Source organism: Sphaerulina musiva, assembly GCF_000320565.1.
Source record: "Sphaerulina musiva SO2202 unplaced genomic scaffold SEPMUscaffold_5, whole genome shotgun sequence".
Classification (NCBI taxonomy): domain Eukaryota; kingdom Fungi; phylum Ascomycota; class Dothideomycetes; order Mycosphaerellales; family Mycosphaerellaceae; genus Sphaerulina; species Sphaerulina musiva.
In genome coordinates, this window is record NW_016017387.1 from 945,151 (window position 1) to 970,604 (window position 25,454).

Genomic DNA, 25,454 nt, shown 5'->3' on the forward strand with positions numbered 1-25,454 from the left:
CGCGTGCGATTCTTCGTCGACGGTGGCGGCACATTCTCTTTGTCGGCGACGGCGATCATCGCGTTGGTGTAAATGGTGTTTGTTGTGGCAAGTCTGAGCCAAACAAGGTCGTCAATCGCCACTGGGGAGACGAGGGAAGGTTTAAGCAGGGAAGAGGACGCGACGCGACGCCAGGCGGCGAAAACGCGCTAGAGCCGAAAGACACGTGATCAACTCCTGATGACTCCTACAGGCGATGAACCGCCACCATTCTTACGGGAAACTACCTCCTACCATTAAACACATATTGCATACATCGTTACCGACGGACCTCTACATCGATATAGCCACCACCTGGGACCACGGGTGGTACAGAACGTATCATCAACCTCTCAGCGACACAAGGTCTCTACGCCGAAACCCTTATTTCTTCACTCGCTGCCATTTGTTGCAGCCTTTTCATATGCTATCATATGCTGAAGGTAGCATATTCCACTGGGCGGCGTTTCGACTTCGCCATTGTGATCTAGGCTAGCAGCAACTCAAATTGGCCTTGGAAACAGAGGTCGTGTAGTTGGTTAAGGTACCTAATAACATATGAATGCCTTTTCGCGAGTTCGGGGGTGGATCTGCCCGAATCTGTCCTAGCCGGCTTTGGTCGCGACCTCGCCATGTGAATTGTAGATACATCTCAAAAAAAGAAAAATTCGCCCTCCAGACAGTGACACACGACTTTCATACCGACCCATGCGGCTCCCAACACCACCATCATCTACTACTGTATGCAGACCATGGCGACCTTGAGCTCCATTCGCTCCTTGACGCTGGATCTGCCGCCGAGTTGCATACAATTTTGTCCGGGCAAACCGCACATTTTCGTGGTCGGGACCTATTTCCTGCATGCACCACCAACATCCGAAGTGGAAGCTTCGAGCTCTCCCAATGAAAAGATAGAAGCCCGCCAAGCTGCGCAAAAACGAACGGGGAGTCTCGTGCTGTACGAGATGTCGCCAGAGAATATCATGTAGGTACCTAAGAAAAAGAAATGACTGCCTTACACTCACTCCCTTACCACTCCCTTTCTTGTCCTATCCTATCAAGTCCGTTGCAAAAGCAATGAGCAAGAAAAGACTGAAACCCCCCTCCCCTTCTTCCCTCATTGACAATTTTCTTTTTTCCCAATTCTCCGATCCCAACAGCACCGAAATACAAAGCCTCGCCACAGACTTTGCGATTCTCGATATCCAATGGACACCGCATTCCGAACTCGTAGGCGGCGATTTGCTCGCGGTTGCAACTTCAACAGGGATTCTCGCATTTTACCGGCTACAACAACAACAAGAACAACCCAAGCTCGTCTTATCGCATGTGCAGCACATCACCGATGATGACACGACATTGGTGCTGTCACTCACGTGGCATCCTGTCCGGGCTGGTGTTCTCGGGTTGACGCTGTCCGATGGAAGAGTTTGTGTGTGCACGAGCACGAGCACGAGCATGGGCACTGGTAGTGGTAGTGGTAGTGGTAGTACAGAAGAAGATGATACTGCAGCTGGGCTTTGGAGCCAGGATGCTGCAGTGAGCTTGCAGGATGTGCACGAGCATGAACTTGAAGCGTGGATGATGACTTTTACGCTAGAGAGTTTGAATGTGCTCTCTGGTGGCGATGATATGGTTTTGCAGTGCTCTCACGTTGCAGACGATGACGGTGATGATGATGAGTCTGAAGAAGACGCAGAGCAAGAAGAAGACAAACTCGAAGACGAGCAGCATATCCAGAAGACGAACAAGAACAAGACTAACCTCCTCTGGCAAAACCGCAAACTTCACCACGCCGGAATCACCGCCATTCTCCCCCTTTCAGAAACTCTCATAATAACAGGAAGTTACGACGACCACATCCGACTCTTACAACTTCCGAAAATCCCCGGCGACACCAGACCTAAACTTCTCGCAGAATTGAACCTCGGAGGTGGTGTGTGGCGTTTGAAGCTTCTGACAATAAGAGGAGGAGCTTCCTCTTCTTCTTCTTCTTCTTCTTCTCAGCGAGATGATGACTCTGCTAATGCAGCTGAAAATAAATCCTCGTCAGACTCGACAGTGTCAGCCTTACGGCGCAGCTGCAGCAGCAGCAGTATTACAAGGTACGCGCTTCCATCCTTCTGTCGTTGTTGTTATTCCACATCCACATCCACATCCCCAATCCACATCCTCTTCCTTTCGAATTTCAAAAATAAAAAATCTCTTCTTTGCCCCTGTCAGCCTCATCAGGGCTGGTGTCAGTCGGTCAGTCAGTCAGCCTGCCTGCCTAGACTGCTGCCGCCGTGACGCAACACGATTTTTTTTTTAATTTTCCCTCTACTAAACTAAACTAACCCAACCATCCATCCACCCTTCCTTGCTCCATAGTTTCATCCTCCTCTGCAGCTGTATGCACGCCGGAACTCGTATCGTGCAAGTCATACATGAAGAGAAGAAGAAGAAGAAAGAAGATAACGATGAAGAGGAGTGGAAATTTCACGTCCTGGCCAAATTCGAAGAACATGAGAGTATGAATTATGGGAGTGATGTCCAGCCTGACTTGAAGGAGAAGAAAAAAAAGGAGAAGGAGGAGAAGGAAAGGAAAAAGATTGTTAGTACAAGTTTTTATGATAGACGATTATGTTTGTGGACTGTGGAGATTTGATGAATGAATGGGATGGGATGATGGGGATTGTGAGAAAAGGTCGTGTTGTAAGGTACATGTACTTAGGTAGGTGTGTATTGAGGTATTAAACAGTACCTACCCACCTTCCTTATCTCATCTTAGTCGATCGATACCTTCCCTAGGCAACTCAGTCTTTCAAAAAGTCGTTTCGTCGATTATTGGTTTCTTGCTCCATTAAATCCATCCATCCATCCATCCATCCATTCCAGCTAGGTAGGTAGCCTTTAACTAGGTAGATAGGTAAACAACTCCCACAATGTATCATATATTTCCCATTCCAATCCATTCCATTCCATTTCGTACATGACACATCACATTCATCTTTAGCCAATTCATCATCACGTCAATAGTACTTCAGTTACCTGTAGGTAGGTAGGTATAATCCTCAAAATCCCCCTCCCCCCTCCACAGACCCGACCCGATCCGATCCATAATACACGTTCCCTTCTCCCTGCCCAAACGAAAAAAAAAAGTTACCGGCCCCGAGCTCTGCTCCTTAGTGGTGTCGTTCGACGCGACAGTCGACAGGAACTTGATGATGATGATGATTCTGTAGTTGATCAAGAAGAAAGAAAAAACAGTTACCCTCTGATATGATATTTTATGGTTCTCCAGGTCCGCTAACCTTGATCTGTGGCATGGGAGGAGGAGGAGTGCCATTTTCATTGTTGACTGCTCTTCTCCATTTCAGGACGGGGATTCGTTTGTCGCCCTGTGATTTACATGCGTCAATTCTGTGGAAAGGAGGGGGGCGGGGGGTCATTTTTGAGAGAGAGTTCTCCAGATTCTTTTTTCTTTGGCTCACCTTGACTTCTGTTGGCTCTTCGCTGCCAAGCACGAGGACCTGACCATCTTCCTCGAATCGATGCGTTCGAACTTGAATGTCTCCGATCCAGCCGGGTAAGCTGCAACATTGAAAGGTATGTCTGAGGATTTCTTCTCGACCGGGCCCCTCGTTGGTGATGTAGTACGGCCCACAGTATGCAAAGCATCGCTTGCCCGCTTCTGCCCACTGTGGCTCTTCTCCTTCTCCTCGCTTGAAGCTTTGTTGACCGGGTATCAACATCTGCGCGGACATGTATCCATCGGGAGTATACATGATGTAGCCCGTCACACTTCTCGTCATGGGATACGTCAATCGTTGGGTCCGGGAGTTGGGTGTGGGATATGCAATATATGATTCGAGTTTCCACGCGCCAATGAGTTTCTGTCGCAGTGACATTCCCGGAGGAGGCGTGGGCGTGGGTTCTCGGGCATAGAGATCTCCGTTGAGGTCGTCGTAGCTCGTGCTCATGTCAGATATGAGCGAGTCTTTCCTTTCCACAGCTGGCGCAGGCGAAGCCGCCCCCAGCACGTATGGCGTCGAATCTGATGCCAGCTTGTTCGTGTAGACGCTATGTAATGATTGTGTTCGGTAAGGCTCGGGTCGAAAATATCGGGGCGGCGATGGAGCTCGGAAGCTCAGTTTTTGAGGCGAGACAATCACCTGTGTCGGCGATGAGACTTCACTTCGAGTTTCCATAGGTCCTCGGGTCCGGGATCTCGAGCGAGCTTTCTTCGTAGGCAAGAATTTGGGCACTTGCAGATACTCTGTAGCGGTCGTTGTGGACATGGTCGCTTCCGTCACCAGTGCAGCAGATCTAGGGTCATAGAGGATATACAGTAGCGATATGAAGGCAGCATGGATGAGGATCACAACCCCGCAAGTAGAAATGTATGTGGGGAGAAAAAGAGAGTTAGAGGGTGCGAAAGAGAGAGATTAACCGACCTGATATGGAGGGCAGCAGAGTGATAGTCCGGTAATGAATGTATGACGCCGGACGGGACGAGGTGGTGACCTGTGCGCTTCACGATGGATACAGTACGACAGCCAGGCCATCCGCCAGTCAGATCAGCGGCTGGGTTGGAGGGCGGGAGGTTTCAGCTCGTGCTTTCAATCCCTCTGCTCTAGCACTGGCACTGGCACTGGCACGATGAGGTCGACCACAATCATCATATGCGATTATGCGCGCGACCATGCACATAGTACCCTGCACCATGCACCATGGACCATGCACAGAAGGTGGGCCGCAGTTCTGTAGATGGTGCCGAGGAGCCGCACTTAGGCACGGATATGTAGCCCATTCTCCCAAGTCCGATGGACACAAGAGGCGTGACGATGGCGGAGTCGACGGGCGCCTCTGCCCGGTGCATGGTCTCTCTGCATGTATTGGGCGTTTGGTGGATTATTGCGGTGATGGATGGATGGATTGCGCAGGGAGAAGGGCCCACTCCCACGCCGACACCGTGTCGGCGCCTTGCAGTATGGGCATGGTGATGGGAAGTGAGTGATGATGCTGGAGTTCATCTCGGCGGCGGGATTGATTGATTAATTGATTGATTGATTGCGGGGGTCACGCTCAGGTGGACGGTGATGAACAGGAATTTCCGGGCCATGTGTTCTTGCTGCAGTGCACCGGTGTCACGCCTCGCGGGTCAAACATCCATCGAGAAGCATGTCTTCCAGTAATCCAGTCACCACAAACCTGAAGGCACGAACCACCACCTCACGATATCATCAGGATGCGCACAGGACTTGGCAATAAACGAAGATGGATGTAAAAATAGCCCTTCCGTCGAGCTTGACCCATTCCAGCATATGCTGGTCTGCAAGACGAACCGTTTCCCTTCCCGTCTGTATCTTCACACTTCATGACTTCATATCAACCAGAGCACGTCTACGCGCGACAGCATCTCTGAGTGCAAAGGCGTCGACGGGATGCTGTCAGTGCAGCGCCGCCATCTGCCACAGTCCACCACCACCAAGTGCAGGTGGCATCTTATTCTCCTCCTCCGCCTCCGCCTTCTTCGGACTTCATTCCAACCATGCTGCGAATCCTTGCAATACAGCCTTGCATATGCTTGGCGATGCCACTGACAATCAATGATCGGGACATCCAGATACCTGATGACTGCCCACAGTGGAGATCGAGCTTCTGTGCGACGTGCATCATCATTCGACCTGCCGCCAACCACTGCCCACGGGATGGATGGGCCTTGCGCTGACGAAACCCGCCTCACATGGTCGAGATGGTCGCTACAGGTTTTCGTGCCGGGAAGATGGAAGCGGTCATGGTTGCAACCTCATCGTCCAACTGCAGAGATGAAGTCCGTGTTGATTATCAACCTACAATCCTACATTACATGTACCTCTAGGCAAGGTGGATGAGGTCACGTTGGACCGGGCGCACAATACCTCCGCTCCTCCGGAAGTCTGTCTTCTTGGTATTCTTATAAGCCTTATTATATTACCTTTTATATAGATTTTCTATATAGAATCATATACTATCTTTGAATCTATTGCTATAGGGAGGGTCTGCTTGCTTTGCTTTATAATACAAGCCCTAAAAATATAAGATTAATACCTTCCTTGCTATATAATCACTAAACTTAGAATTCTCCTACTAAATATAAGAAACTTTATCCTCTGCTAATTTCTAAATATACTTCCCTAAGCTAACAACACCTATTACGAATAGTTTAAGTAAGCGCTTCTTATTACTATAGAGGGTCTTAATTAGTTATAAGTCTAGTAAGTTAGTAGGGGTATCTAAAAACTTAATATTTTAGGCCTTAATTAAACTAGTAATAATCCTCCTTACTTTATAGTAAACACTAACATTATCTTCTATAATAAAGACTTCCTTATAAGGGTATAGGGCCTAGACTTCCTAATAGTACTTGAAAAGTTAGTCCCTATATATCTAGAAAGTATAGAATACTGAATCTAAACCCCCCTTTTTTCTATCTCTTAATATCTTTTCAATTTTAAACAATTTCTCTATAGTAATAGGTCTTTTCCTACCCTTCCTTTATCTAGGAGGTAGAGAGGTATTATAAGTATCAATTCTAGTATTAGTTTCTTAAAGGAGTTCCTATTCTAGAGTATTTTCTACCTTTAAGGCCTAGATTTGCCTCTCTATCTAAGAGGCTATCTTATCTTATACCCTTACTAGATCTAAGGCTAACTCTATAGTTATATTATCTAATTCGGGTTTCTAAACAACTACCCTTCGTTATAGACAAATCTCTAAAGAGACAGCGGCCTATTATATCCTATCTCCGTTCAGACGCTCTCTCTTTGATATAACGTCAAACTTTTAGAGCGGAGATACCCCGGACCGCTACGCTTTTCAAAGAGCGTCTAAGGACAACCTACGTATAGACAGCTAGTTACTTCGTTATCTTTTTTTCTATTATTCTAAGACGTTTATCAACTATATCCTATATATAGAAACCCGCGAAAGTAATCCTAGAAAATACTCTTAGCAATACGACACTACTATCCTCGGAACCTTAATCTGAAACCTACGTTCTAGATTTGCAAATAACACTGATTTTAAGCGTAAGTAATTATCGATAACCTATATTAAACTCGATAACAATTATAGATATAGCTATCTAGCCTTTACAAAAGTCGCTTAGAATTGGCCTAGCGAACTCCTCTAAGTATCGCTATAACTATACGACTAAGTACTAAATTGGTATTATTGTCGGGCGAGCCGATAAGCTATATTAAACTCGATAACGACTATAGATATAGCTCCCTAGCCTTTACAAAAGTCGCTTAGAATTGGCCTAGCTAACTCCTCTAAGTATCGCTATAACTATATAACTAAGTACTAAATTAGTATTGTTGTCGGGCGAGTAGTCGGTTAAGCTATTATTCTAAGACGCGATAACGACTACCGATATAGCTCTCTAGCCTTTACAAAAGTCGCTTAGAATTAGCCTAGCGAGCTCCTCTAAGTATCGCTATAACTATACGACTAAGTACTAAATTAGTATCGTTGTCGGGCGAGTAGTCGGTCGAGCAGTCGGTCGAGCAATTGTTTTAAGATACGATAGCTAGACAAGTAGTTATTCTAAGGATTATTCTAAGATACGAGCAGTTATTCCGATAATTGTTCTAAGACGCGACCGTTATTCCGAAGATTGTTCTAAGACGCGACCGTTATTGCGAGATTCTTCTAAGACGCGATAGCTAGGCGAGTAGGCATTCTAAGGATTGTTCTAAGACGCGATAGCTAGGCGAGTAGTTATTTAGAGGATTGTTCTAAGACGCGATAGGCCTGTAGTCGTTCCGAGGAATTCTTCTAAGACGCGACAGTTATTCTAAGGAATTGTTCTAAGACGCAATAGGCCTGTAGTTATTCTAAGGAATTCTTCTAAGACGCGACAGTTATTCCGAGGAATTGTTCTAAGACGCGATACGCCTATAGTCGTTCCGAGGAATATTGTAAGATACGATAGCTAGGCGATCAGTTATTCTAAGGAATTCTTATAAGACGCGATAGTTATCTCGAGGAATTGTTCTAAGACGCGATACGCTTATAGTCGTTCCGAGGAATATTGTAAGACGCGATAGCTAGGCGAGTAGGCATTCCGATAATTGTTCTAAGACGCGATAGCTAGGTAAGTAGGTAGTAGTTATTCCGAGGATTGTTCTAAGACGCGATAGCTAAACGAGCAGTTATTCCGAGATTCTTCTAAGACGCGACAAACGGACGAGTAGTCATTCCGAGGAATTCTTCTAAGACGCGACAGTTATTCCGAGGAATTCTTCTAAGACGCGACAGTTATTCCGAGGAATTGTTCTAAGACGCGATAGGCCTACAGTTATTCCGATAATTGTTCTAAGATACGAGAGCTAGGTAAGTAGCTATTCCGAGATTCTTCTAAGACGCGATAGCTAGGCGTCTTACTCGGAATTCTTCTAAGACATAATAGCTAGGCGAGTAGTTATTTAGAGGATTGTTTTGAGACGCGGTAGCTAGGCGAGTAGGTAGTTATTCCGAGGAATTCTTCTAAGACGCGACAAACGGGCGAGTAGGTAGTTATTCCGAGATTCTTCTAAGACGCGATTCTTCTAAGACGCGATTCTTCTAAGACGCGATTCTTCTAAGACGCGATTCTTCTAAGACGCGATTCTTCTAAGACGCGACAGTTATTCCGATAATTGTTATAAGACGCGATAGCTAGGCGAGCAGTTATTCCGAGGAATTCTTCTAAGACGCGAAAGCTAGACGTCTTAGAAGAATTAGATAATCGATTATTCTTATAGAGTATCTAGTCAATTGTCTTACGACGTATAATTCGTACGTCTTAAAACAATTCTAGTAGAGTATCGTATACTAATACGCCTGTATACCGTACGTCGTAGGTTGCGTTGCTGCCGTCGTTCGATATATAGAAGTTGCGAGGCGGCGAACCTTCGTAAGGTACGCGTATATTAAGCTAGGCAGCAATACCGACTATATAGGAGACGAGTATATATAAGAGCGACAAAGTTCTATACAGTCGTATTTAAATATACTTTACCTTAGTAATCGAGTTGTTACGGTAGTAGCTATATTGTTAGCTAGGCTCTAATACCCGACAATCGTTTAGCCCGCGCCGGGCGTACTTACTATAAGGGCCTCTAGGGCGGGCTATACCTATCTCCTAGATCTAGGCGACCCTAGAGTATCGATAGATACTATCAAATTTGCTAGCATCGGCCTAAGCAACGGCTAAATTCTACCGATAGTCGGAGATCGACTACTACTTATTAACCGCCCTAGGGCGGTGAACCTTGTTGAGTACTAGGCGCGTACCTAGTAGACGGCTAGGCGAAGGCGCAGCCCTCTTAGGAGGAGTGACTATAGTAGGCAAGAGAGGTAGCGGTAGTAGTAGCGGTAGTAGCGGCGGCGAAGCCGGGGCGAGAGTAGCGATAGGAGCGATAGGAGGGATAGAAGCGATAGAAGCGAGAGCAGCGATAGCAGTAGTCGTTTCGTCGTCGTCGTCGTCGTTATATATATTATTTATACTACGCTTGTATAAGTATTATAACTAAGCTATTCTCGCGTTAAAAGCAACTTATAGGAATCTACTACCGAAATCGTCGTCGTCGTCGTCGTCGAGCGCGTAGACAGGGGTAGAAGCAGTAGTAGCCGTATTAGCAGTAGCCGTAGTAGTAGCCGTAGCAGTATTAGTAGTAGTATTAGTAGCCGCTTTAGTAGCCGCTTTAGTAGCCGCTTTAGTAGCCGCTTTAGTAGCCGCTTTAGTAGCCGTAGTAGTAAGCGAGAGCTCGCGCAAAAACAAGCAGTTCTCTTCTATACTAGCTTCTAGGGCTAGTTTGGTTTCGGCCGCGAAGTAGCGGTCGAACAACTCGTCGCTATTCTTATTAGCTTTGTTATTCTAGTAGGCTAGAGGAATATATATATCTAACTATTGCGCCTAGCCTAGCGCGACAGGCTACTTCTCGTTGCCCTACGGGTAATAGCGGCGTAGCGTACTTAATATAATAGCTACAATCTGTTAGCTATTGTTCTAAGATATAGCGGTATTATTCTAAGATATAGCAGTATTGTTCTAAGACGTAATAGTATTATTCTGAGACGTAATAGTATTGTTCTAAGACGTATAGACAGTATTCTTCTAAGACGTGTATATATATAGACCAAGACTCTTCGATTATCGGCAGAAGGCCGAACAGCTGTCTTGCTATAGCGGCGGCGGTAGCGGCGGCGGCGCCGCGGGTAGGGGTAGTAGTAGTAGTACGGAGGAGGAGGCGGCGGCGTCGGCGGCGGCGGAGGGTATGTGTATATATATATATATACGCGCGCGCGCGCGTATATGTATATATATATACGTGTCTGTATATATATATAAAGAAGAAGAAGAAGAGGAAGAAAAAGGTAACGAGTAGGGTAAGGAAGAAGAGATAGATACTACTATATTCTATTATCGTCTACCTTACGTTAAGTGAGTTATAAGCGGTATATAACTTAATTTCAGCAACGATACTTGAATAGGTAGATATCTTCTTATTATTAGGGTTATTGGCTTTTCGTCCTATAGAGCTCGACTCGTCGCGTCTATACGTATAGGCCTCATTATAGGTACAACCTACCCTAGTAGGTATGTAGGGTAGGTTGGGTATTAGCAATACCCAATAGGTATAGGTATTTAGCTAGGTAAACCCAACCTATCGGGTTGGGTACAAACCTAGTAGGTATTACGATACCTAGTGGGTATTGCGTACCTATTGGGTATTGATTTTTCGTAAACAGAAAGAAAAAGCCTAGAAACCGAGTGCCCTAAGAGCAAGTTATTTAAACTAGGTATTAGAAAAGAAACTGTATATAAGCCCGATATAGATAAGAGGAGAAAGAGAGTAGTCAGATCGAATAAATAAATATAGAAGAATATATACGCTAGATTACAGCTTATAATATTTTGAAACTTAAGCACTATAGTCGGTAAATATAGTCGGTAGGTAAACTTCATACAAGCTCAAACCAAGCTCGCTATAATCGTCTCGTAGCATCCCGGAGGCACTCTTACGCAAGCTTGAAGCTTAGGCGTACCGATCGCCTTAGCTCCTCTACCCTATCTCCCTTATTATCGCTGATTGTATCTAAGTCACTAATCCGTTCTATAAGATCTTTTGTCTGCTCTCGGTCTTTACTTAGGATCTCCTATGAAGTTAGAGTACTAAGAAGCGCTTAAGCAGCCTCTATAGCCTCGTAGGCGATAAGAACTCTAGTATCGTACTTATCGTCGCGGTAGCGGAAACGGGATACCATTAGTTCAGAGAATGTTAATACGGAGTATTGGCGATTGAAACGACTTTGGTGTCGAGCGATACTGAAATCGCGCTTATACCTAACTCCGGCCGTAGGAATACAGAGAATATCCCGCGCTATTAGTACGAGAGTAGGGTACTTAGGCTTAAGCGAAGACTATATTTTCAGTACCTCGAATGGATCCCCTTTATCTATATTGGCGTCCAGATAGTCGGCAAGCTCGTTACCCTTACGAGTGCTACATCGTTGAGTTTGAGAAGACTCTGTACTCCTACTAAGAGTAAAGTCGATCTGGCCCTTATGCCGACTACTTCTACTACGTAACTCGTAGGTAGAAGTGCTCGATAATAGACGATAGCTCTTCTCCTACTCTATTCTTAGCTTACCCTCGTAATACTCGCGGTAGCTTTCATCCCCGAAGTCATCGCGTACTTAGAACTTCCGCTTAAGGCAGGGGGTAAGGAGGATACTAATGCCGTAGTAATCGCTAAATCGATCCCAGGTATCTCGATAATATTTCTTAAGCTTAGCCTAAGCAGCCTCGTATGCCTGATATACATCCTTCTTCTAAGGTATCCTCTTATTCTTGAGTCGCTTTATCGCCTCCTCTAGAATGTCGAAAAGCTGGTTATAGTATACGAGGACAAGGTGGATAGTCGGACCTTTCGTTGTTCCGATCGTTGCTGTCGCCGCTACGAATGGTTTCGTAAGGTCGATAAGGTACTTAACCCTTTGCTACTCTTCGGAATCGATACCTATATCTTTACTTAGGTCGAGTCGATCGATATAAGATTCGATAACTCTTTGCAGTCTGCTGAAGCGATCGAGCATTAACGTTGTTAAGGACTACCTTGTCTTTACGTCTTGAACGACCCTTAGGATCCGATCTTGAACGCTATTCCACCGACGGTGCTTTGCAAATAGCTCCTTCTTTTAAAGTATCTCTTTCTACAGGTCGATAAACTGCTCGAACCTTTAAGAGCTCGAGTTGATAAAGACGCAAAGTTTCCGGATCTAGGGATCGAAATCAGCGAAGGGAATCTCGAGTGCCGACTATAATTGCCGACTACGAGAGCCGACTATACTTTGAAAATAGGAAGGTTAACAGGCGATAGGCCGTAGAGACTAATCTTACCTTCAGAAGGAGGTAAGGCATACTATTAGCTTGAGGGCGGCTAATCTGCTTACTCTGTTTTCTCCTCCTCTATAATATCTGCCGATCTTTCTCGTAATCCTAGTATTCGGAAAGGTCGTTAGTCGGACAGAGCCCTAGGCGGTCGAAAAAGGCCTTTAAGGGAAGCTAGGCAGTATATACAAAGCAGGGAAATCGCTCGGGACGGCTAGCTCGATTATGCTCCGCGATTGCCTCCTCCTTATCCTCTCCTATCTCCGAGTCGGGACTGCTCTCCGTACCTTCCTCTAAGCTCGTTACTAGCCTCCTAGCCGTTATACCGTACCTCTCTTAACAAGTATCAATCGCTAAAACACTATAGAATATTAGAAGGAAGTAGGAAGAGTAAAGCAAGTGGTCTTATATCGCATTGTATAGGGTCTTATTGTTCGAGGCATTGTCGTACGTAATTGCAGTCAATCGGTACTTAATCTCGAACTCTTATAAGATTTCGAATAGTATCTCCGCAAGGTAATTACTAGTATAACGGCTAGTAATATATAGAAAGCCAAGCATCCCTTCGTACCAGACCTAGTAGTCGTTAATCTAGTAGACCCGGATAGTAAGGAATAAGGTTTTTATACCTCTAGATTGCCAGCTATTATACGCAATAGCTATCTTAAATCTACTAGTAAGACAGGTCTTAAGGGATTCAGCAGACTCTTAAACCTTAGTACCGAGCATCCTACGGTATGTCGAGGCGGATTTGAACTGAATTGTCTCGACCTGTCCCGGGAGTAGGGCTATATAAGTCTGTTTTACTAACGGTCGTTCAAAGAACTGGAATAGTAGACTATTATCGATAATTATCTCGAAGGATAAGCGCAGGAAATCGTCCGGTGTATAGCCTAGGTTCCTCGTCTATCGCGGATTGCTTATAGTCTAGAGATAAAGTTTCAGTATAGTTACTTAGACGTAGTCGGCAGGCATGGTCGGCAGGCATAGTCGGCAGGTCTGGTCGTCGGTAGTTAGTACTTACTTGTCGATGCTTTGCGATTGTAAACATCTCCTTCGTAAACCCTCGCTTATCTTGTTTCTCCTAGTAGTTCGAGGAGTCCAGATACTTCTCGACAGACGTTGTACCGGTATTCAGTATAGGATGTTTTAGTACAGCGTTACAGCACCTATATACGACTTTAGGTGTCGTATCTTCTTAAAGCATTCCCTCCTCTAGGAAATCCTATACCTAAGATATCCGAGACTTACTCCCCTAGGTAACTAGGGACCGATTAAACATAGTACGACCGTTCCGCTTTTTAAGCCGCTTCCTAGTATAGTTCTACTAGCGTACCTCGTACTACTTCTCAAAGTTCTCCTTATACTTGAACCTCTATAGCTAGTAGTTAGCCTTAATATCCTACTCCCCGATATAGTCCGGCTTAACGGGGAGTACTAGAGAGGAATCTAGATCTTCTTCTACTATAGTCGGCCGTCTTGTACGACGCTTGCGAACCTCTGTTCTACGTCGGCGGTCCCCTAGTATTAGGCTCGGTAGGAGGTTCGTCGCAGAACTATATCGTTGGCGTAAGCGAGCGCTCGATCGTATAGGGGTAGCAGAAGAGCTTCCTAGCTGCGAGGAGGATTCGAATCGGGAGCTTCCGACTCCTAGAGAGGAAGCAAAGGAAGACGAAAACATAGTATTTCAGACTCCGACGTCGTAAATCCGTTACGAGAGGATAGAGGAGAGGGAACGTAGGAATTGAAAGGAGGGAAAGTAGGAATTTCAGAATCCTAGTACGCTACCCTATAGGGGTTGAGCGAATAGAATTCGCAGGCCTACTTCCGGCTGCGAGCTAACCTATTAGATAGTCTGATTCTTACTACCAACCCTCCTACCCTTTCTTCTATCCCTCTTCGTCTTCTTGAAACAGGCGAGGCTCCTAGTCCTCCGAGTCTGAAATCTCGAACCCTCTAACAAAGTTGCGAATATAGAGTCCTTCGTAAGTACCTTCTCGATTCCCGAAGATGCTAGGTATAGTTTATCTTCTCGTAGTAGTAGGAGTAGAAAGGCCTCTAGAGTAATCCTATTATACTCTTTAACATTGTACTCGATAAGGGCAGCTATTATCTTAGGCTAGAGAGTCTGTTCGCGGCTCAGAGTATTCTCCCTCTTATAGAGCTTGTATACTATCTTCGCGAGGTGCTTCTCCCCTTTCAAGCTCACTAATAGAAGGAAACCATTAGCGGAGTAGTTATAATTTTCTAGTATTAGCTAGGAGGGTCTAGGAAGACCACTTGAATAAGCCCTTTAGGCTGCGACATCCTAGGCAAGGATACTACGGCAGACTGCGCGCTCGATTGGGCTGAAAATCTCGTATAGCAGTAGGAGTCGTACTTCTCTAACGCAGATCTAGGATTATTAGAAAATAGTCGGTAGGTATAGTCGGCAGATAAGCTTACCTTTTTAGTCTCGCTGTCGACAATTTGTGAAATCTGCTTTATAGCTGCCTCGTTAGGGAGAACTAGACTCTCTAGAGCAACAAGTTTGTTCTAGAACTTCCGGATCGAGCGATGCTATTGGTTATAAGCAGTCGCAAAAGTAGAAGAGGCTGCCTGAAAGGCAAAAGTTCTAATAGAGTTCGCTATCTCCTTGTCAATCTCTTTTGATAACAAAGGATTAAGAATCGTTTCTTAAGGAAGGCATTCGTTGCTAAGGCCCCTAAGTGCTTTATCGCATCGTTCACTAAGGGTAAGGGTATCCTATTCCTACTTAACCTAATCCTCCTTTTGAAATGTTATCTTTGATTTGCTTTTACTATCTCCAAGCTTAAGGAACCAGTTAGCTTTATCGATTTCGGCCTGTTCGTCGGGTAAGAGAGCTAGATTAGTCTCTACTTACTTCTTAGCACTAGAGAAGTTAGCCTTTAATAGGAAGTAGGAATACCGACCGCAGATGCCGACTATAGACGCCGACTACGAAACTTACGCTTTCCGGTCATATTCTGCTATATATATCGATCTCTATTCCTTAACTAGAGCAGCTTGACGGTCCCTACTTAGCTCGCTAAACTCGCTAGACTGCTTGATCTAAGCCTTCTTAAACTATACGAACGATTTATTACGAGCCTTTCTATATCGATCCTGAGCTCTCTTCTCTTCGTCTATAGCAGTAGTACGCTCGCGCTCCCGTAGGGTATTCGGCTTTAGAGAGTATTCTTCAAGTGACTTCGCAGCTGCCCCGAGCCTAGCACGCTTATTTTCCAGCGCCTCTAGCGTAACATTCTTCCGTTTCGGCATAGTGGTATCGGTACGGAGGTAGGTGCGGACGTAGGTAGGGATGTAGGTACGGAGGTAGGTGCGGTAGTGCGTACGGTAGTACGTGCGGAGGTAGATACGTAGGGTAGAAGCGCTTTAAGAAATAAAATTTCTCTTATCTGAGAGATTTAAGGTTTAGGCAGCAGCCGGAACCCTGTCCCGTAACCCCGAGCACCGACACCACCCTCTATAACAACATTACACTTCCGCGCCTATACTAAGCTCCTCTGCTACTACTATTATCGTCGATTTCCTAAGTGCCCCCCCCCCTACCTAAATTTTATTTCGAATATAAGTTGTTGTCGCTTCATTCGCTATTACTAGGACAACTGCTATAGGGTATTATATATAAATACTACATTATCTAGAGAAATAGTTAGACTACTAACTTCTTAAGGTATCGTAGTACTTTCTAGTAAAAAAGTGAAATCTCGTAGCTAGAGTAGAACGTGTTCGGCAGACGTAGTCGGCGTATAAACCATATGATATAATATGAAATATACTAGTATAGATATATATAGAACCCCTGTCCTGATTACTAATTACCTTCCCGCGCGATCCGACATACTCGAGAGATAAGCGGCTTAGCGATTTCCGGGTCTTCCTTATACCTACCAACTTATCCTCTCTTGCTTTTTTCTTATCCTACATATTCCTACTAAGTCGAAACTCTCAAAATGCCTAACATAGACATACAATCTCTCTCTTCCTACGTCTCTTCCTCTCTTCCTAACGACGACGACGACCAGGAAAGAAGAGATAGTCCGCGTTAAAAAGAAACGAAGGCTAAAGCACTCCCGAAGGCTGCCTACGATAGCGGAAGTAATAAGAGGACTCGACAGTAGTTAGATCAGACGGTTAAGCCGACGGAGGAGAGGCAGACGGAGGAGAGGCAGACGGAGGAGAGGCAGACGGAGGAGAGGCAGGTAGATAGAGGTGCAGGTTAAGTTAATAATAATAAGACGAACGAAGATTCAGACCTGCCGACCAAGCGGCGTGGTCGAGACGGGGTAGTATCGGTTCAACTAAAGGGGCTATATGTTATCTATAATAGATCAGACCGACAGCTCTCTAATACAGCTTCCCCTCGACCAAGTCTCGCCGCAAGGAGACTAGGACGTACGAAAAAAGTGGTACAGAAGACCTATCCTAGTAATAAGAGACTACTAGGAAGTTAACGACTACAGAAAAAGCCTATTGTTCGAAAGGCGCCTAAAGCGAGAAGACGAACGAAGGCTAGTATAGCCGCTCTCCGAGAAATCAGGAAATACCAGAAGTCTACGGAGCTTTTAATACGCCGACTTCTATTCTCAAGGATTTGTCGAGAGATTACGATAGATTTGGCAACTAATGCTAGCAATAGTGTATGCCGTTTTCAAGCTAAGGCTCTACTTTGCTTGTAGGAAGCAACGGAAGCTTTTCTTATATAGGAGTTCGAAGTCTCTAATATACTAGCGATTTACGCAAAACGGGTAACCTTACAATAGAAGGACATGAAACTTTGTCGCTGGATTCGGAAGCGCTTCGCAGGAGAAGCGAATTCAAGTGCCGAGCTTTGATCTTATAGCAATTCGCCGACTACGTCTGCCGACTATATACTCCTAACATCGTTTTCGAGGCTAGTACTTAAAGAATTAGTACCAGATGTATAAGATAACCCGAAAACGAGCTTCCGTAAGATGTTGTCTCCCGTACTAATCATATCTATATAAATCTCTAGGTCTCTTGTTTACGGGCTAGGCACTGCTTATACGGTCGTTATATCAATATTTCCTATTTCCGGCGATCTCACTTTACTATTTCTCACTTCTATTGTCCAAAAACGGCAGGTGCCTACCCTACGTAGACAAAGAATCCCTCGCTTCTAATTAGTCGCGCCCCTGGACCCTGAATTCCGCCGCCTTCAAAGGTATTCCCTACTTCCAAAAAAACCTAACTTGCGACATCAACATTGGTTGTTAACCCCCCCCCTCCCGCCCCGCCCCCTACCCGCTACAACCCCTCCTAGCCTCCGCCTGCTGCTCTGCCTACTGCTCTGCCTGCTGCTCCGCCTACTGCTCTACCTACTATACCGCCTGCTACTACCATCGTTATAGCGCCGTTACTCGCAGCGCGCTGTAAGCTTTCAATCGCCAGAAAGGTACTACGAACATCTGGAAAGAGACTCCCTAGCGTAATAGGTAGGAAAGGGCTTCTATCCGCAGGTGTAAAGAAAAATCAAAAAAAGAGAGGCAGTAAGTATACCTAGTCGGCAGACGTAGTCGGTATATATGGTCGGCATATACTAACATTTCTTTTAGAGGGAGCTTTGTAGAAGATCAAAAAATGCTAGACGGAGGTTATAAACTATATCCTAAAGCTCGCGTTCGTACGTATCGTTAGGGATACTATTATCCTTTTTACCGAAGACTACCTCCCTATACGGATCCAAGCGAGCGCACTCGGCATCCTCTAGGAACAGTGCGAGAGTATAGTAACGAAAGTCTTTTCGTTAGCTAATCTTCTCGCTATCTACTACAAGCGAGTTATAGTAATAGCGAAAGATCTCGAATGTCTTCGTAGGCTGCTAAAGGAGTAGAATGTCTAGCTAGACAATTACGTAGTTGCTCCCTATAGCTCTGGCCTAGTTAACCCGAGTACGATGTATAAGCCTCGATCAAAGACGAAGAAGACGAAATCGAAGCTAACTCTAAAGAAGCCGACTGCGAAGAAGAGAAAGAAGACTCCCGCGTCCTTAAGCGAAGACGAGAGCTTAGATAATCCCGATAACCCTAGCGCTTAAACGGGTACTCAAACCGGTACTAGTAGCTAGACAGACGCCAACAATCAAGATCCCCCTAGCACCGATCAGGATAATAGCGATACCGGTAGCTAGACAGACGGGAACAATTAAGATCCTCCTAGCACCGATTAGGATAATAGCGACACCGGTAGCCAGACAGACGGGAACAATCAAGATCCTCCTAGCACCGATTAGGATAATGTAGATACTAGTGGCTAGACAGACGGGAACGATCAAGATCCTCCTAGCGCCGATTAGGATAATGCAGGTACTAGTAGCTAGACAGACGGGAACGATTAAGATCCTCCTGGCGCCGATTAGGATAATAGGGGTTTGAACGATTCAGACGGTAAGAAGCAGGCGACTATCGTAATTTCGAGCGGTAATAAGAGCTCGGAATACGATCTAGATACTGATCCTAGCGTTCAAACTAGTTATCCTCCAGCTAATAAGGAGAATGCTTAGGACGATAATACGGTACCCCTAACGACAGAGGATAAATATCTCTAGGCTCTCCTCGATTATGTTAATACCTAAGAAGAAGAAGACGAGGAGATAGCTTCCGAGAATTCAGATTTTCCTTTTGGGCAACTAGGTATACCGCTTAGTCAAGCAGATTTTCAGTATAGCGACGAGGATATAGGTACCTAGGATCAAGATATCTCGCTTGGCTAAGACTACAATCCTTTCGATTATCCAGATTTAGAGGAGACGGGTCCTAATTCTCTCTAGGAGAGTCGACCAGATATAGAGAGAGAGGATAAAGAAGAGGAGTCGCAGTAGGAGTTTGACGAGGAGATAACAGAATTAGAGGATATAGCAAGGGCAGCGTATACGGTAGCTATAGATCAAGCGAATAATCGGGGTACGTAAGAATTCGTAGCTAGGGGAAGTATCGACAAGATACTAAGTATACTTATAGAAGAGCCTATCACCGAACGAGACAGACTAGAGACAGAAATTTCAGCTCGCTTTATCCTTGGAGCTACTTGTTTAAGGACCCTATTATTAATAAGGACGGAGCCGGCTTTCTAAGCGGCCTAGCGAAGAATAGAGATACGTAAGGCCTAGAGAGTAAGGCAGTAGCATATAGTAACCGAAAGTCGGTTTAAACACTAGATACGCGTTCTAGCTAGGCTAGAGAAGGAGATGTTGAAGCATTCACTATAAGCCTAAGATCTGAAGTGATTTGGTTTTTCTAATTTTCGTAGTCGGCAGGTATAGTCGGCAGGTATTATTAGCTATAGAAGGAGATATCGAAGTACTTACTGTAAACTCCTGAATTAATTTGCTTTTTCCCAATTCTCGTAGTCGGCAGGCATGGTCGGCAGCTATTGTTAGCGAGTTCAGGCAGTACGGTATATACGAGGCTTATTACTGTTCTAGAAGCGCTTACTATATTTATTCTATATCTAGAAGAGGTTTTACGTAATACCCATCGCAATACCTATTGGGTATACCTATTGGGTTTTTTCCGTTGGGTTGTACCCAGCTTATAAGCTAGGTACCTACCTTATTTGCGGGGTTGGGTATTAACGTTAGGTTGTACCCAACCCATACCCAACCCAACCTATGACGAGGCCTATATACGTATGTCTCTATATAGTATAGTAGTATCGTAAAGCTTTCAATTTATAGGGCTATCGACTAGGGAGGAATAGTATATAGCTTCGTATATACTAAATCGACTATATGTATACTATATATCGCTATCGAAGTTGTCTACTATAATATACGTTATATAAGATAACAATAGGAGTAGATAGGTAGGTATAGAAGATATAATGTTTAATAATTAGTTCGACTCGGGCTTAGCAGAAGCGCGGCGCGATTTATATTTGTTTTAAGACGTACCGCTCCTACGTCTTAGAACAATTTACTATCGGCTATCGCTACGTATATATCTTAGAACAATTCGCTACTAGTAAGCCGACTATTACTACGTATACGTCTTAGAACAATTCGTTATCGGCTATTACTACGTATATATCTTAGAACAATTCGCTACCGGCTATCGAAACTATATATCTTATCTCTTAGTCGGTAGGTATATTCTGCCTTAGATTGCGACGACGCGGTTGCGCCGTAGGGGTAGAACTAATAGTCGCAGACGTGCTAGTAGTAGTAGAAGAGCTAGTAGTAGTAGAGGAGCTAGCAGCAGTAGAGGAGCTAGTAGTAGTAGAGGAGCTAGTAGTAGTAGAGGAGCTAGTAGTAGCAGAGGAGCTAGTAGTAGCAGTAGATATAGGAGAGCGACTAAGGATGTCTCTTCGTCGTAGCGCTTCGAATATATTAGCCGATAGGATACGGCTACTATTACGGGTTAGAGTAATACTACTACGGAATAGATCCTCTATTCGACCCGCTACTATACGGAGTAATACTAGGCCCGGCGACAATACTACTAGACTTAAACTAAGGCCGCGCCTCTCTATATAAGCGGCTTCTTCGGCATCGACCTATCTGCCGCTAATAGCAGTTATAATTAGGTTACCCTCGTCGTCGAACTTATATACTAGGCTATACTAGTTCTCGTTTTACTAGGTCGTTATACGGATACGGCCGCTATAGCGCTGTTTATTAGTCTTACGCAAAGCTCGTAATACTACTAGTATATCGAATATTAGGTTAGAGAACTCGTTATCTCCGCTACCTCTACGACGAGCTCTTAGTCGCTCGGTAGAAGAACGTCTACCCGGTGTTCGCGGTACTAATATAGTACGTCCCTTTCCTCGAACTCGCTACTAAGTACTATATAGCTCCGCTAATTGCTCCGTTTGTATCCGACCGGCGGTAGTATATATCGTACGACGAGCTAATATACCGGCCTTCGTAGAAGCGACTATAGTGTCTTACTAGTTCTAGCGATAATTATCTATTAATAGGGTACGCCTAGCCGGACCTATAGTCCGAGCCTATCCTTTTGCCTATCTCTTATCTACTAGTCTTGTCTTAGCTTCTATCCGATACTAAGTATAGTCTTGTTGTATTATCGGGTTGATTACGTTTATCTAAGAACAAACGCGGAATATTAGAATATCGCTACTTAGGTCTGTATTGTCCGGGTTCGACGTATACTACTTATAGAACTTAGGTACGTACTCTTTAATATCCGCTTCGACGATCTTAGTATCGGTATCGTTGTCTAGGAATAGCTATATATTGTTTATTATATTTATACGCAAGAGTTCGAATACTAACTCGGCAGGAATGATTATATCGAATAGGACTTCGAATAGTATATTCTATAGGGGGTCTCTAAAAGTACGATTAGCTCTAGCTTCGAACTATAGAATTAAATATACTATTCTAAAGGTAGCCTTACTACTAGCTCTCGGTTTCGCTATTAGCTTCGGTAGCTCTAGTACTTCGACGTCCTACTTGGCGAGATCTTCTAATATAGGATTATAATAGCTATAGCACTTCTCTATACCGAGTACTATCGCCTTAGCTAGGTATATCTTAAGGTCTTCCCTATAGTACTCGTATAATACTATATAGAAGTATAGCCGTATAGCTGGATTCGGATAATAGAACTAGTTCTATAGACGACGTATAATTAGAGGGAGCTTGTCTCGTATAGATATTATAAACTCTGTCTAACTACGATTCTTTAGGTTTAGATCGTACGTATTAACTACGACTGTATAATCCTCTACTATAGTATTATCGTTGTCCTCGTCGCTATCCTTATTACTAATCTTAATGCCGTAACCGACGTCGGTACCCGTAAAGTCGTCTATAGGGGTCTCTACGTATCGGAGGCCGGATAGACGTACTAGTCGATAGGCAACAATAGATCGGAGTTGCCGATATTCCGTAGGATCGGTACCGGGACGTAGACGGATAGATTAATAGCTTAAACCAGCCGGTATATACCTTATCCTATCGTTAATATACTATAGCAGATATAGTAAGCTATACGCCTAATAGTCTAGAGCGCGACCGGTACGACTAAGGCGTTGTATAATGTCGTTAATATCTTTCGTAATAGCATTCCTTAGCTATACGACGAACTTAACATTAGGGAAGTTAGTACTAGTAGCAATCGCTAGCGTACCCTATAGGATTCGTATAGTCGAGCCTACAGTCTTGAACTCGTCGTATCGGAGGTCTTAGTCTATAGTAGCGACGTAGGCTATATAGAAGCTAATAACCTTAGTTATATTATAACTTCTATTAGCGCTAGTTATAGTATACTTCTTCGTCGGATCCTCGATATCCCTCGTAATGTTTACTAGCTACTAGCGGAAGCGCTGAACAGTACTATCTACGAAGCCGATACTATCGATAAAACAAAGCGCTTTGTCGATCTTTTCGGGGGTCGCCTCGCTAGCTTCGTTTACTACGTACTTTAGAAGCTAGTACAGACAATTCTATAGTATACTAAGTCGTTCTTAGAGGATCTTCTTAAGGATATACGACGTATTAGGACGGTCGATACTACCGCGAATAATCTATATCTTAAATCGCTTATTACCGACCGCTCTGAAGCCTGCCCTCTATAATACAAAGTCTATCGTATTATAGGAAACAGTCGTAGAGGCACCGATTATAACCGTATTAAACCGAAGGATATTACGTAATTCCTATAGCTAGCCGAACTCCTTGCGAAAATCAGACCCCTATTTATAGACAAGGTAAAGCTCGTCGATAACTACGAGTCTAATACAGTCCGTAATTTCGCGTAGAATCTCTCTCGTTTTAGGTAGAGAGGCGGTCTCTAGTAATATAAAGATATACTATATCTTACGAGCGCGAATCTTGTCTATAATGCTTAGATCTAGCTTGCGGTTCTCTACTATAATATTAACGATATTAACTAGGCCTTAAAACTCCCTTTCTAACTAGCTTAGAGCTCTTCTTATATTACTAGCTTACTCCTCCTCTAGCCGGTTTAGTAGTATAATTTAGAGAGTAACCAATCTAGTTAATATAGAGAAAGTATAGAATATCAGACTCTTCCTACCCCCGGTCCTCTCTACGACTACAACGTCTTTATAGCCGTAGACAGCCGTAAAGACGGTATTAATCTAAAGCTGTAAAGGTACAAAGTTCTTGTCTTTATAGAATGTATTAAGGTACTATTTTAAGCTTGCTTCGATAATCGGCTTAGCGAGAGATATCTCTAGGTCCTATAGGCTAGTATTATAGATTAAGAGCTAAAGATGTTCGAGTTCGTTAATATAGGGAATATCGAGGAGCCGCCTCCTAAACTATATAGTAACTGCTCGGTCTCGAGTACTAAAATCGAGCAATAGTTAACTCTTACGGAGACTAGGTATCTAGTTCGCAGGCTCTATACAGCTAAGTGTATTTCGGCCTAGTAGCTATACGCGCGCGTTTAGCCCCGTTTGTATAGGTTACTATATCGTTTATATCTGCTTTCTTCGGTTTTAGGCCTTTCGACCTCCTCTAAAGGTAAAATCGCCTTCGGGTATCTTCGGATTGTCGATTAGTCTAAGGACGCGTAAAGAGAGATATAATTGTTCTAAGATATATATCTACTACGTCTTAGAATAATTGACGCGTATAGCGATAGTAAGGTTAAGTAATCGGTTAGTTCGAGAACGCGTAGAGAGAAATGCAATTGTTATAAGAGGTACGTCTATTACGTCTTAGAACAATTAACGCGTATAGCGATAGTAATAGTAAGCAAACAATAGTAACAACAAACAATAGTATAATTGTTCTAAGATGTATATTCATTACGTCTTAGAATAATTAATATATATAGCGACGGCAATAGCAGATAAATACTAGCGATACTAAATAATACCTCCGTTACGAACCGAATATTTATCGACGACGTAACTAAAGACGAAACGTACTACTCCTTACTATTATAACTCGAATTAGAGGAAGTATCGATCTAATTAAGTTATTCTAAGATATATAAAAGCAGTATCTTAGAACAAATAGCTATACTACCTACCTATTTTAGACATTATCCGCTATATCTTAGGCTTTAACATCGCTGTATACTTTCGCCGTCTTTTCCGTTTGCTACGGATGCCTAAGTACTATATACTATATTAACAACGAGCAATATAGCCGATCAAGATATAAGCGGTACGTCGCTACTACGGTAAGATAAACAAGAGGAGGACATTGCTTATTCTATATACAACCTATTCGAGATAAGTACTATTTCTAGTAGTCTCCCTAATCTTCTGCTAACAGATAATATCGAAGTAGGCAATCCAGAGTACTACGACTCTAGTAGTCTATCCGACCTTCTACCGACAGATAAGATAGTCCTACTATTAGATAACCTCGAAGATAAGATAGTCCTACTATTAGATAACCTCGAATTACGGCGCTCGAGTTAAGGAACTCTCCGAGGGCAGACAAGCTAGTCGCCGTAAGGACGCTAACTACGACTAAGGGCTAGCTAAGTATTACTCTAGTCTAGACCTAGTAGTTCTCGACGTACGAGCCGAGCAACCGATCCGGACTACGAATCGCCGTTTAAACTCTTAGAGCTAGACGACGATAAGGGGGAGGTCGAAGAAGACTATAACACAGATTTCCAACTAAGTAATAACGATAATAAGGAATAGAGTAAAGTACTAGACTACAATCCTATCTACGAAGAGACATTTGACGGCGATAAAGACGAAGACGAGGAGATAGATAAACGGAATACGCTAGCTCGTCGACGCGCCTAGAGACGTTCGGACGAGGAGAAGATAGAAGATATCTATACCGCCCTTAGGGCTACTAGGATAATAGTCCCGTTTTTTATAAAGAAACATTATAGCGATCTAGGTTCGGCTACTTATCGCCGGCGTATTGCAAATATTGTTAAGAGTCTCGAGTACGACTAGTTAATTAGTTAACGTACTATACGCCGTAAGCTTAAGGGCCTAATTAGTAAGAAGTTCTTTAACGAATACGACTTATATAATGCTATATAGCTAGCGAATATTAACGAGATAATAGATATGATTA

The 25,454-nt window shown here is 44.0% G+C and overlaps 4 protein-coding genes across 4 annotated transcripts; 2 read left to right on the forward strand and 2 right to left on the reverse strand.

Moving 5' to 3' along the window:
- Window positions 1-770: 770 nt before the first annotated feature.
- SEPMUDRAFT_65918 (uncharacterized protein) lies at window positions 771-2,665 on the forward strand (the record flags this gene model as incomplete). Its single annotated transcript, XM_016909733.1, has 4 exons — window positions 771-1,003; window positions 1,179-1,671; window positions 1,747-2,066; window positions 2,389-2,665. The coding sequence occupies 4 exons, from the start codon at window positions 771-773 to the stop codon at window positions 2,663-2,665; spliced, it is 1,323 nt and encodes a 440-aa protein (XP_016760772.1).
- A 182-nt stretch (window positions 2,666-2,847) lies between these two features.
- On the reverse strand, window positions 2,848-5,004 carry SEPMUDRAFT_149266 (uncharacterized protein). The gene is made up of 2 exons (XM_016905448.1): window positions 3,492-5,004; window positions 2,848-3,398 (listed from the first exon to the last, which is right to left on the reverse strand). Exons 1-2 carry the CDS (start codon window positions 4,296-4,298, stop codon window positions 3,288-3,290), a joined length of 918 nt encoding a protein of 305 aa, XP_016760773.1. The 5' UTR covers window positions 4,299-5,004; the 3' UTR covers window positions 2,848-3,287.
- SEPMUDRAFT_117220 (uncharacterized protein) lies at window positions 4,679-4,998 on the reverse strand (the record flags this gene model as incomplete). Its single annotated transcript, XM_016901318.1, has 2 exons — window positions 4,679-4,886; window positions 4,958-4,998. The coding sequence occupies 2 exons, from the start codon at window positions 4,996-4,998 to the stop codon at window positions 4,679-4,681; spliced, it is 249 nt and encodes an 82-aa protein (XP_016760774.1).
- An 11,943-nt stretch (window positions 5,005-16,947) lies between the features above and the next one.
- SEPMUDRAFT_44769 (histone H3) lies at window positions 16,948-18,299 on the forward strand (the record flags this gene model as incomplete). Its single annotated transcript, XM_016908943.1, has 3 exons — window positions 16,948-17,120; window positions 17,858-17,861; window positions 18,177-18,299. Coding segments are annotated over 3 exons (300 nt in total), but the record flags the coding sequence as incomplete, so codon positions are not given.
- Between the last annotated feature and the right edge of the window lie 7,155 nt (window positions 18,300-25,454).

What these genes read in the sequence shown, in the direction of transcription:
- SEPMUDRAFT_149266 (XM_016905448.1), bottom strand. Translation starts at nt 4,298, where the DNA reads ATGTCCACAACGACCGCTACAGAGTATCTGCAAGTGCCCAAATTCTTG. An exon ending in AAGAGCCAACAGAAGTCAAG is followed by an intron (nt 3,399 to 3,491) that starts GTGAGCCAAAGA and finishes TGTAAATCACAG; the next exon opens with GGCGACAAACGAATCCCCGT.